This window comes from Lycium ferocissimum, chromosome 4, assembly GCF_029784015.1.
Source record: "Lycium ferocissimum isolate CSIRO_LF1 chromosome 4, AGI_CSIRO_Lferr_CH_V1, whole genome shotgun sequence".
Taxonomy (NCBI): Eukaryota; Viridiplantae; Streptophyta; class Magnoliopsida; order Solanales; family Solanaceae; genus Lycium; species Lycium ferocissimum.
In genome coordinates, this window is record NC_081345.1 from 19,047,252 (window position 1) to 19,061,167 (window position 13,916).

At 34.9% G+C, this 13,916-nt stretch overlaps 1 protein-coding gene across 1 annotated transcript; it reads right to left on the reverse strand.

Annotated features, from left to right (window-relative positions):
- Positions 1–4,026: 4,026 nt before the first annotated feature.
- Positions 4,027–4,785, reverse strand: LOC132053800 (uncharacterized). Its single transcript, XM_059445904.1, has one exon. The coding sequence runs from the start codon at positions 4,783–4,785 to the stop codon at positions 4,027–4,029; it is 759 nt and encodes a 252-aa protein (XP_059301887.1).
- Between the last annotated feature and the right edge of the window lie 9,131 nt (positions 4,786–13,916).

Consider the following 13,916-nt stretch of genomic DNA (forward strand, 5'->3'; position numbering starts at 1 on the left):
TTGTGCGTATTTCATCACATTTAAAACCACACTTTTCTCGAATGAGATGTATCATTGACCTCATCCACATAACTTCTCAACTTGCTTCATGAATTGCTATTATTTCAGCATGATTTGACGAGGTAGCTGCGATAGACTGCTTTGTCTAGCTTTGTGTGGGTCAGATAAATACCCTGCATCGGCATAATCAACAAGATCGGGACTGCAATTGTTAGAATAAAATAAGCCCAAATCGATAGTCCCTTTTAGATACCTCAATATGTGTTTAATTCCGTTCCGTTGTCTCCTTATATGGAGCACAACTATATCTTGCTAACACATTAACTGAAAATGCTATGCCAGGCCTTGTTGTATTGGCAAGATACATTAGTGCACCAATTGCACTAAGATATGGTACTTCAGGACCAAGAATTTCCTTATTCTTTTCTTGAGGTCGAAACGGATCTTTATTCACATCAAGTGATCGAACAACCATCGGAGTACTTAATGGACGTGCTTCATCCATATAAAACCGTTTCAACACTTTCTCTGTATAGGCAGATTGATGGACAAAGATATCATTTGTCGAATGTTCAATTTGCAAACCAAGGCATAATTTTGTCTTTCCAAGATCTTTCATCTCAAATTCCTTCTTTAAATAATCAATTGCCTTTTTGAGCTCGCGCGAGCTCCAAAGGTTTATGTCGTCAACATATACAAAAAGCAAGTACAACAAACTTCGATATTGTTTTCTTTATAAAAACACATGGGCAAATGGCATCATTTGTATAGTCTTCCTTCAACAAATACTCACTAAGGCGGTTATACCACACGCGCCCGGATTGCTTCAGACCATATAATGATCTTTGCAATCCGATTGAATACATTTCCCGAGACTTTGAACTACATTATTCGTGCATCTTAAATCCTTCAGGGATTTTCATGTATATTTCATTTTCAAGTGATCCATAGAGATAGGCTGTAACCACATCCGTTAAATGCATCTCAAGCCTTTCATGGACAGTGAAACTAATGAGATAACGTAACGTTATTGCATCCATAACGGGTGAGTACGGTTTTTCATAATCAACACCAAGCCTTTGTGAAAATTCTTGTGCAACAAGGCATGCCTTGTATCTTTGTATCTCATTTTTCTCATTTCTTTCGCACAAAAACCCATTTATAACCAACAGGTTTAATACCCTTGGGTGGGTCCAAAAACTTCCTGTTTGGTAAGCGAGTTTAACTCTGATTGAATTGCCTCTTGCCACTTTGGCCAATCACATCTTTCTCGGCATTCTTTAACAGATCGGGGTTCAAGATCCTCACTATCTTGCATAATTCTTGTTCCAACATTATAAGCAAAGACATAATCCACTTTTATTTCCAATCGATTCAAATTAGTCCCAACATCAATTGGATTGATATTTCCTCATTTTCTTGAGTCTCAGGCTCATTGATTTCTTCAAGAATATCAGTATTGTTCAAATCTTGAATTTCTTTATGAGGCTCTTTCATAGTGTCATCTTGATCATTTATTTTTCCTTTTTTAGGATTTCGATCCTTAGAACCCAATGGTCTACCACGCTTCAGGCGTGCTTTGGACTCATTTGCTATGACACTAATAGATGATCCTACAGAGACATCAATCCGAATTGGGACATTCTCTGCAGGGATATGTGATTTGGTAATCCTTTTCAAATCTGTAAATGCGTCTGGAATTTGATTTGCTATGTTCAACTCTTGTCCCAATTGATAAACAATAATCATTAAATGCTTGGGATGAAAACTCTGCAGCATTACCAAGGCGAATAGATTTTATCGGATTATCAGGAAATTGTGCCCGTAATCGAATTACTTGTGCCAATAATTTCCCAAACGCCGGGTTGCGAGATAACAGTAGGCACACATGAGACCATCTAGAAGAAGCATCTATTAAGACCATCAAATATCTAAATGATCCACTAGCTAGGTGAATAGGTCCACAAATATCCCCATGTATACGTTCCAAAAATTCAGGGGATTCAAACCTAACCTTTGTAGGTGATGGCCTAATAATTAACTTGCCTTGATAATAAGAAGGACAAGAAAATTCATTATTTAAAAGAATCTTCAGGTTCTTTAATGGATGCCCATTTGAATTTTCTATAATTCGTCTCATCATTATATATCCAGGGTGTCCCAGTCGATCATGCCAAAGTACAAACGTATTGGAGTGAGTAAACTTCTGGTTTACGACAGAATGTGCCTCAATTACACGAATTTTTGTCCAATATAAGCTAGAAGACAAAGCAGGAAATTTTTCTATAACAACTTTCTTGCCAGAAATATCCTTGGTGATACCAATATAAGCCAGAAGACAAAGCAGGAAATTTTTCTATAACAACTTTCTGGCCAGAAATATCCTTGGTGATACCAATATATTCAAGATTCATCTTATCCATTGTTTTAATATGGTATCCATTTTGACGGATATCTTTAAAACTTAATAAGTACCTTCGGGACTTAGGAGAACATGGTATCGCTTATAATGAGTTTTGTTCCCTTAGGCAAAAGTATAGTGGTTCTTCCGAAGCCTTCAATCAAACTAGTACTACCAGAAATGGTATTAACATTTGCCTTACCCATAAGTAAATGAGAAAAATATTTCTTGTCTTTGAATATCGTGTGTGTAGTAGCAGAATCAATCAACAAATATCTTCATAATTGGATTTTAATCCACACTTGCTTTGAGAGTTATCCATATCTTCAAATGGAATTACATACACAAAATAAAATAAATACACATTAAATACTAGTACTGTTAGAACGTACAAAGTGTAAACTAAGTAATATAACAAACCAATGTTTACAGTCTGCTGAGGACCGATATGTGATATTAAATGCTCTATGAAGATAGTACAAATTATATACACATGTGCACATATACCATAAACACATATTGATAAATATAAAGTTATCCTACCTTGAGTCACTAATTAGCCGAATAGTACAAAATGTTGTTTATAAAAATTTATCCAGATGTATACAGTACTATTGATGATAAGAAAGACTAAATAATTCCCATTAGGATACAACACAAGAGTATTGGTCTAATTAAACTACCATTTAATTTCTTAAACAGTGTATTTAAAACACTACTAATTGTAGTAATGTACGAAATCTGGAAGCAATAAAAATAATAGTAATAAATGTTTCTTGTTAAAAACAAAACTAACATTTCAACATACATGTGACCAGACGTTTAGACATAATAGAAGGTCCTTTTGGCTAAAAAAAAAAAAAAAAATGAAAAGAAAAAACTTTCTCTGCTCTTAGCAAATATGAAATAATATTATTGGCTTGTATGTATGCATGAGGGAAGAGCGAATCAAACTATTTGGTGAAAACATAATTGACTTTGAATCCAACTCTAATCACTCTGTTGTTAAATTATCACTGTTATCGTAATAAGAAAGAAAAGTTAAGTGAAGGACACTACTCAAATGTGGAACCCATTTACTTATCAAATTAATGTACTTCATCTGATATTCATGTGCTTGTTTTGTGCTCTAGAAAGCATAAGATTCTTAACTGTTTTACTCAATAAACAAGTAAACCCACGTTGATACTAAAACACTATTAATCAAAACGGAGTGATTAAATTTTATTAATAATCAACTATAGCAATATAACTAGATCTAGACTAATTGAAAGACTAATACTCATGTAAAAAACTATTATTACATGATCTTTTATTCACTAACTAATACGACTAGCAAAAATTAAATAAACAGCTCAATCATCTCTAACCACAGAACCATCACCAATCAAGTGATCTATCTTTCCTTCAGGGTGCTCAAAGAAATCTGCTACATCCAAGTGTGTGATGTCAACTTGATTTTCAGAGATAAAATTAGCTTCGGGATTTTTTTCTTTCCTTTTCATTGATGCCAGATAAAGCTCAACCAAGTGCTTTGTCGTACGATAGGTACGTGCCCAGTGTACACTTCCACCACATCGATAGCATTTATTTTCTGAGCCACGTGCTCTGGCACTTCATGCCTATCATCCTTCTTTTTCCCTCTGGTGGTGATTCTTCTTTGATGAATGATTAACACCAAAGGAAGAATTTCTTCCTTGACCATTATCACGACAATGATCACGACCACGATCATGACTAGGGCCACGACCTTTTCCACGCCTAGAATAGTGGGCGTACACCTCATTCACTTCAGGGAGTGGTGCGGCGCCAGTAGGTCGATTCTCGTGATTTTTCATCAGGAAATCATTATTTTGTTCAGCCACAAGAAGATGAGCAATCAAATCACAATACTTTGTGAAACCTTTCTCTCGATATTGCTGCTGCAGAAGCACATTCGAGGCATAAAAGGTGGAGAACGTCTTTTCCATCTTATCAGAATCACTAATCGTTTCTCCACATACTGTCAATATAGAAGTAATTCTGAACATCTCAGAATTGTACTTCATAACTGACTTGAAATCTTGTAGCCTTAGATTGATCCATTCGTGTCGTGCTTTTGGGAGGAAGACCATCTTCAGGTGGTCATATCTTTTGTTCAAGTTTTTCCATAAAATGAACGGATCCTTAATAGTAAGATATTCAATCTTCATGGCCTCATCAAGGTGATGACGCAAGAATATCATAGCCTTGGCATTTTCTTGGTTGGATGCTTTATTTTTTTCTTTAATGGTGTCTCCAAGACCCACAGCATCAAGATGGATTTCAGCATCTAGAACCCATGATAGGTAGTTCTTGCCCGAAATATCGAGGGCAACGAACTCAAGTTTTGTAAGGTTAGCCATAAAATAGAGAGAATAAAAATAGTACCTCAGCCTTTGAAAATTTCTTGAGTCGGCAGAGTCTCGTGCTGATAACGTGTTATAAAACAATAAAACTAAAGCAAGAATATTTGTAGAGAAACAGAAAAGCAAGTTCTTATTTCTTTTGAGGGATGAAATACAATGAAAGAAACATCTCTATTTATAGGAGAATATTGACTTGGTCCCAAAGTTATTAGCCCTAATATTTCTCCTAAAGATAGACATCCACAAGATATGATAATATCTATAACAGTATGTCATTATTTGTTTAGTGTAAACACAAAATGTAGTCTATTTAGTGCGTAAACTAAACAAGATTCATTCCTTCAAATTTTAAACAATTTTAAAACCACAGCAAACTAATTCTGATTTATTGATAGGTTTACATATTTAATGGAGAAATGTCTAAACTGCTCCTATATACTTAAAAAATTTTTTAAAAAAAACTGCTCCTATACTATTCAATTTATTTTAAAATTACCTTATGTTCACCTATTGGCCCTTTAACGGGTCATTTGCACGATTGCCCGTCAAAGTCACTGGTCTTTAATTTTTGTCTCACAAATTTACAGTCTTTAATTTTTGTCCTTCGCCTAATACCATGAGGTTTGAGGTTCGAACCCCGGCTCAGTTAAAAAAAATTGCAAGGCAGAGTTTCGTAGCAAAGTTAGGCCTATTCGGGCCAAAGTTAGGCCTTAAGGCAGAGTTTTGCAAAAAATCAACTGAATAACAAAAAATGGCCTTAATGCAAACTTCTACCTTTGTCTTCACATATAAGGCAAGACAGAGTTTTGCCATGCCTGAAGGCAAAACTCTACCTTAAGGCAGAGTTTCAAACTTTGCTATAAGGCAGAGTTTGCCTCAAACTCTGCCTTAAGCGGGCCTGATCAGGTAGAGTTTGAGGAAAACCTCTGCCTTGTAATTTTTTTTTTCTAATTTTTGACTAAGCGGGAGTTCGAACCCGGAACCTCGAGTTGTTAGGCGAAGGACAAAAATTAAAGACCACCTAGGGCATTCCGCACAAAAAAAAAATGAAATTAAGGCCGCTTATCATTGAACTGTAACTAATACTCCAATCGCAAAATTGATTTATTGACTTATTGGTGTTTGAGTTATCAGATTAATAGTTGGTGAACGAATTAAAATTTCATAGTTAATGGTTTATCGGTGGGTGGAAGGGAGGGGGGTGCAATTACTCAATTTCCTTATCGGGTAAAGTTAACAGATTGAGAATTATCATTTTTATATTTTTACCCCTAGATAAACACATGTGGAGAACAAACAATAAAAAGGAGGATTTAGCTTCCTGATTCCAAAGCTAGGTCAAGCTTTTTCCAATTAGTGCACCCAAATTAATGAGATCTCTGCAAGGATAATAAGACAAATCTAAAAGAATGAACAACATATGTATCTGGTTTTGTCCTGCACCAAGTATTAATGAAATTTTTGAAGTAGAACCTTCAATAATTTTGAACAAATAGATATATTGGCAAGGGACTACTTTAAGACAATCAACTGAGACAGTATACGATATTTACGAGATAATTCTTTATCTATTTAATTTCTATATTTTAATGACGATACTGAACCAACCAATATCTTATCGGCTGGTCAGCAGATTAGTACATTTAAATCGATAATCGATAATCGTTAAGCGTTTATCCACCCATAAGCACCCCTACCTTAAATACCTCATCGTTATTTATTAGCTGATTAACGATTGAATGGTTAATTTGGTGAGGCTTTAAAAAGTACACGTGACGCTTTTTATTGGTCCACATGGAACAAAAAAGAAAGAAGCCACCCATCTAATTTATCCAACATGTGCTATAAACACCGACAAATTTCTCCCGCTCTCTCATACTATCATTGGTTGTATTTAAACGAAATTCGTCATTAAACTGCACCATCACCACCAAAAACTCCAGCAGCATTCGGCCAAAGAAATGTTGCTTTAAACCATAAAGAAGCTCCAATAATTTGGGAGTCACCTCCACCAAGGCACAATCAACTATAAAATCAATTCATCCAACCATCTTATTTAATATTTCAGAGATTTAAAAGGTACATTGGTGTATTCATAAAATAATTAAGATGTACTACATGAATATCATGTCATCTAGAGAGTATTTTTTTTTTTTTTTTTTACAAAACCGAATAAGTTAAAATACTATTAGAACAAATATTTTTCAGAAGTAGAAAGGGAATTTAATCTAAACAAAAGTGGTAGAAGATTTAAAATCCTCAAATCTGTAGAACAAAAATGGTGAAAATTTTCCAAATAGCTCTAGGTTTTAATGTAAAGTTAACCTTAATGCACGTTAGGATTTTGAACACAATAATCTTACGGAGATACAATACGAAAAATATACCTGATGCGGAAAATATTATCGCACAGAGTGGCGGAAGCGTCAATTGAAATCAATTTCTAACTCCTTATCCTAGCCTTACGTTACCACTGCCGCCGGCGACAGAAATGGTGTGAAGAATATGTGGTAACCCTAATATGTGGAGTGGAACAATTTATAGGTATTGAGACTTAATCTGGTACGTCCATCAAATAGCCGATCTAATTGGCAAAATTTATTCTTTAATAAATATTAGTCATGGGATTTAAATTAATTGGGCCACACATAAATTAATAAAAAGTCCAAAATTCTCCCACTTGGCCCAATGACCACATAACACCAATATTTAATGTCATATTCATTAGTTGTGCATAAAATAAATCTCTTCCATCACATACTATGACAAAACACTAATACGAGTTATGACGGTTATACATAATTTTGCGCTACATATTCTCTTCCATATACTACAACATTAGCAACTTATCAAACCAGATTCTTTTTTTTTTTTTTTTTTTTTTACATAAGCTATAAAACAGATAAAATTATGGTCCACAATAATGTGTTATTGAGCTTATCCTGTAATATCTCAAAACAATAATGTGCACACCCCTTATGAGAAATTCATTAATGTATATCATAAACACATAATTGAGCTTAGAGTGTCAAAACATCATAAATATGTCAATCATAAGTACAACCTAGACTCATTATATGTACATATTCTTTAAATGTCTTTAGTCGCAAACTTTCATCAGTGGATCTACAATGATGAGATCACTTTAGTTACACTCTTTGTTTCTAAATCTTTTCTTTACTGACAAAGTACTTTTAGGTCTCATTTGTTTGCACTTAATGAAGGTCTGAATCTAAATGGTTCAGATTCAGCCCAATAAGTGCATTAGTTTTTAAAATCTGAATTTTAATTATTCAGATTCAGCCCAATAAGTGCATTTGTTTTGTTTCCTTATAAAGCCTCTTAACATATTTGAATAAATCAGATCCTAATAGAGTCTTATTCCATTAAGACTCATTAAAAAGTACGCGTTATTCTCTCAAAATATTTCACGCCTCCTCCTCCTCTTCGCAGCAAAAGTTTCCGGGCTTCCCTCTCTACTTTCTCCACAAAATACCTTTCTTTTCCTGCTTGAACTGGTAAGTTCTTTCTCAATTTTTATTCTGGCCTATTGATTAGGACCATTACTTCCAACTTGTAACTGTTCAATTTTGTTTTCAAGAGTTATTAGATACTTTTGTGGTTCAATAAATATAATGGTGGTCCAATTTTGAGGACTGCATTGAACAAACAGGGAAACATTGGCCATAGATCTGATAGCAAAATAATCTTCTTGTTGTGTCAAAGAGAATATCTTGTATGTCTTGTGCACACTGTACACCTTTGATAGAGACATTATATCTTAAATTGCATGTCTCAAAACTTTATCCTTTTAGATTTTTTAGTTTATCCTTCTTCCTTTTTCAATTACGGGTTAATGGAATGGATGTTTGATGACTACGGATAAACAAGGTTGGATACTTGCATAATTTTTGTATCTTTATCCTTTTTCGTTTCTGCACATTATATTAACCCTGAAACAGTTCTTGCAGATATCAAAAGTAAAAGAGAGAAGATGTTATTAGTACCTTATCTAGGAAAAAAGCTTATTTAGTTTGTGCTTGTTCCATTAGAGGAAGATGTGTTGACCTGATGTCTATTGAGCCGTGTTTAAGGTGGTCTTTTTGCTGCCCATTTATGAAAAAAAAAAAAACTTTACCTTCTGGATTGAGGTCTTTTGCAGACATAGCATTGTTAAATATTTCTATTATTTATAAAAAAGACTAAATTTTTGCTCAATTGGATACCATCATTACCCGTTGTTAAAGAAGGAGAAGTGGGAATTATAAAAAACTTGTAGGGTTTTTTGTATTGTTTGAGGAAGAAATTGAAATACTCGTATAATAAGACCACATAATTGCCGATTTGATATTTGAGTGAGTGGTTGAGATAGATTTTTGGTGGCTTGTCATCCCGGCGGGCCTTGTATGCTTTGCGTTTTGGTTAGATCCTATCGTCTTTGGTTGTCTTGCGCGATCTATTTTTTTTATTTATGCTATAGAGCTGCAAAATATTTTCAAAAGTAATCTTTTAATAGATTTTTTTTTTCGTAGGCTTGTTGCACAACAGAGGTGCATCGGAAAATCCACTCTCTACCTTTCGGTGGGGTAAGGTTTGCGTACTCTACTCTTCTCGCATCCCACTTTATGGGATTTCACTGGGTATGTTGTTGTTGTTGTTACGGGTAATAAGTAACTCTATTTTCTGGGTGATGAGGACTTTTATGTTTGTCTAGTGATTGATGGGCTGGATTATTGTACATGAATTATAATTTCTTATTAGATCGTTTTGTTTGTTTTTTTCAATATTTCAGCTATGGAACAATCTAGTGAAAATTCAAGAGTGAGTTGTAAGGATATGGATGTAGTAAAGATTTTTTTAGAAAATTGTATTCAAGAAGTATGCTTGAACGGGAGACTTGAAAGTAGTTTGAAGCCAGACTCATGGAACAAGGTTAAACTAGCTTTGGAGACTTCTCATCGCTATAGCGTTCCCCAAAAGATGAAAAATTATTATGATTATCTAAAAGAAAAATATCAAGCTTGGTTGCCACTAACTAAAAAGACTGGCAATATTTATGATCTAGCAACCAATACCTTTCAAATGTCTAATAGTGAGTAGGTGAATACATAAAGGTTAGTCCATTATTTGATAAATTTTTTCTTCATTTTGTTGTAAAGAAGAAGGTTTCATTAAAAGTATGATATCTTATATTTGAATATAGGCTCATCCAAAAGCAAAGACATTGAGGAATTCACCTCTACCCTTTCCAGACCTGCGCACAAAACTTTTTGAGGGTTCTACTGCAACCGGAATTCATGGTTGGAGTCCAAGTTGTACCTATCCTCGACCTGGTGTCTCTTCTGTGTCTACTCCTATAGATATAGATACACTTGATGGAGCTAAAGATCTATTTGGTGACGATGTTATACCCCATTTAGACCGGGTCAAGCGGAGTACAACATATTGGTGATTCCTAATTATTTAACTTAAGGAGTCGCCACCTAATTTTTTTATCGGTGAATTAGGACACCTATTTTAATTAAGTAAATGCCTAAAATAAACTCCAATTTTAAAGGTCTTACTAACCTAATAAATTCTAGGTAAGGGTTCTAAAATATCCTAATGGGAAGGTCTTAGGCATCCATTAGAATCCGTTAAATACGGTTACCGACCAAACTTAGGTTAATTAATTAAGGTTTAAATAAGGTATTAAAAAGTTTAAGAAAATGATTTGTAATATTACTAAAGTGAAAATATAGTAACGTTGTTTAAAATGAAACTCAGACATATATTAAGGCTTTAAACAAAATGCTATTTAAAATAATACTTGTAAATGCTATTAGAGCTTTAAATGAGAGTAAGGATGATGCAATTTAAAATAATACTTGTAAAAAAATATAACGGTTTGCCTATAAATAATAACTTTTAGAGAGAAGATTTAGTAAATGTAAACTTTAGATAGAAATTATATTACATGAATATTACCATGTAGAAAAGCCTAGGCATATATTGCAATATGATGAAAGAATCACGAATTTCCTCCTCTTTTTATCACTTTTATTTGGCTACATTTGGCTAAGGAGAATACATGTAACTGGAAGAACCTCAAGAAAAGGCTTATGGAGTATACTTGAGTTTATATTTTCGTATTAGCGTTGTCTTCAAGTTTCTAAGATTGCAAGAGTGAATCATGATTCCCTTTAATTTAAATATGTAATATTGCCATTTTGGAAATCAATTATTTTAAGAAAAATAAGTATTATAGATATTATAACTAATTTTAACGTAGAATGAAACTTGAAGAATTAATTGTTAGTCTCCCTAACTACCCACCACTAAAATAAACCTACTAATTTTGCTAAGGTTCATTTTATCTAAGGAAACAAATAAACAAAATGAGGTATCAATTATGCAACACAAAATTAAGGCACAAAATTAAGGCATAAACAAAATAAATAGAGGGCGGATGCTATTAAATGGACTGTTGTAATCCGTTGCTGCTGGCATGGGCCACAACCCAATGTTCTGTTACTGTTGGCATGAGCCACAACCCAATTTTTATTTTCTTTGCTGCGGGCACAACTGGGCAGAAGGGGGGGAATGGTGTTTCGTTGGGCCTTGGCCCAACATCGAATGCGGAAGACGAGTCCCTCGGGCTCGTGTGCGAAGGTCATGCATAAAATAAAAGAAAAAGAATTAGTATACGATCAATGGATAATGTTGAACATATACAATATAAACTCAAAGTAGGCTGTGTATATACCATGTATATTTGAATAAATGAAACAGAGACAGGGCTAAAAAAATGTCCAAATGTGTCACAACGATACGGCAATATGGTTAGTAGACTAGTTAGCAGGTGTCGTCATGTGACGTATTTTAAAATGATCATTCATTCAGACAATGTTCAATAGCCGGACTCTCGTACACTGAGGGTATTTTGACACAGCAAGAAATGAGACCAGGCATGAAAGGATGCTGGTCCCACGATGGTCACAGATAAAGCTATTCTTAGTGGTGCATGGATGCGGCAGACCCAAAATTTGACTCAGATCAAGAGAAATATGCAGGTCACATGAAAGGGCAAGTATAGGAGGAAACATTATGACTGAACATGCTTGATTTACCTATAAACAGAAAGCAAGAAATCTAAAGCCACAACTAAACACGATAAACTCATCTAATAAGAAACAGGAACTAAAATGCCATGACTAACAACATGATGCTATACTGAGCGAGAAATAGGCGTCCAAATGCTTAAACTCATAAAATACCAAATAAACCAAACAAACAGCACAACCAAAATACAAGCAGTAACATGGTCCAAAACAGCAAGTTTTCAGCTCAGAAGTGGGCAGAAAAAAGAAAAATAATAGCTCAAATAACGCGGCACAAACCAGCAAAATGCAATGTTCAAGCCCAGAAACATTCAGTGGTAGAGCAGCAGAACATTCAGTGGTAGTGGCCCTACGAATAGGCATTTATCTATGGCCAAACTCAACGTCAATAATAGAGCAACATCAGGCCAAACGTAGCAACAAAGTGCACCGGAGTAGGGCAACACAATGGCTAAAAATGCAAGGGTACATGGTTAACACAGTACACTCGTTTGAGTTATATATTAAGCATGTTTAGCTAATAGTGAATGTCCAGACAACCTAATCGCACGACTGTGACAATGAGATTCAGTCTATTTAGCCCTAAGCAACTGTCCAGGGGAAGACGCAAATGAAGTAAAACTTCCACAGACATTAACTGCTGATATGGTAATTCAAAACATATATTACTCTTCAGTTTTAAAACAGAAGTTTAATGCCCTATTTCAACCAACTTATAACTTATCAATTAATCATGGACTAATCACATTAGCGTTACCTCATGCTAACAACTTGATTAGATTTGGATTAGGCTAATGTTTAACTTAAACTAACATTCATTTAGCTAAAAGCAACTGCCTAACCAAATTGAAATACTTGAAACTATAAGCAGGCAGCCATATCCAATCAAGCCCATACTTAAAATATTCATCCGATTGTCCAAGCATGTAACCAAAACAAGTTCTCAAAAATAGGATTAACCATGAATAGACTTAAATTAAACAGTCATGCTAGAAGCATAAGGCAAATTAAACACTAATCAGAAGCACTCGACACATCTTGAACCAAAACAGAATGAAAGTAAACTAACAGCAAACAACCAAATGGAACAGCAAAACTTCATCATATAAGCATTTTGAGCATACCCTAACGACAATTAAACTAAACAACAGACTAAGCACGTAAACACATAATATGCAAGAATTAAAAAAAGATGAAAGGAATGGAGTTCACTGACCTTCTTCGGGTGCAGCGAAGTGAGGCGAAGGTCTCGATATCTACTTCGAACACCACACTCCGAGTTCGTATAGATTCGAATCAATACCCAGAGCGAAAAACGGACAGAAATGAGTTAATATACTTCTTATCAATCACCCAAAATATGATTACTGTAAACTGATTATATATCTATATATTTTAAGGGATTTTTGCGGCTGGAAGTTGTATATTTCAAGAGAGAGTTTTTTTTTAGCTCGCCCCCCAAAAAACCCACCCCGAATCGGTTCATAAGCCACCCTTTATAGGAGATAGCTAGGTCGGGGTTCAAAACGAAAAATTGGGCGGGATTTGAATTAACCCTTTAAAATCAAACGTTCGGCTCTGTCAACGACCAGAATACCGAAGAAAACGACGATGTTCATAAAAGAAAATGTACTCGCAACCGACCAATAAGCTGATAAAGAACAGATTTACCTTCACAAAAGGACGAAGCCCATTAAAATGCTTCAAATTGGACGCAGAGAGCCAGAGAAAAAGAACAAGCATCCAAACTTTCCAACGTTGACCTCTGAATCGAAGACAATCGATTCATTAATTTCTTTCCCAAAATTGGCCATGCAGGCCTGTTGGGAACGAAAGGGGCCTGCGGGATTGCTATTTGCATCAACGACAGAGAGAGGAGGAAGAGAGGAGAGAGAGGAGCGGGGGGAAAGAGAGAGAGAGAGGGGGTGCGGCGCTGAAGAAAAGAATGGAAAAGGAACCCTAATGGTTCCTTGTTAAATGAAGGCGGGTCGGGTCGGGTCGGTAGGTTAATGGGTTGGGTTGGCTGAA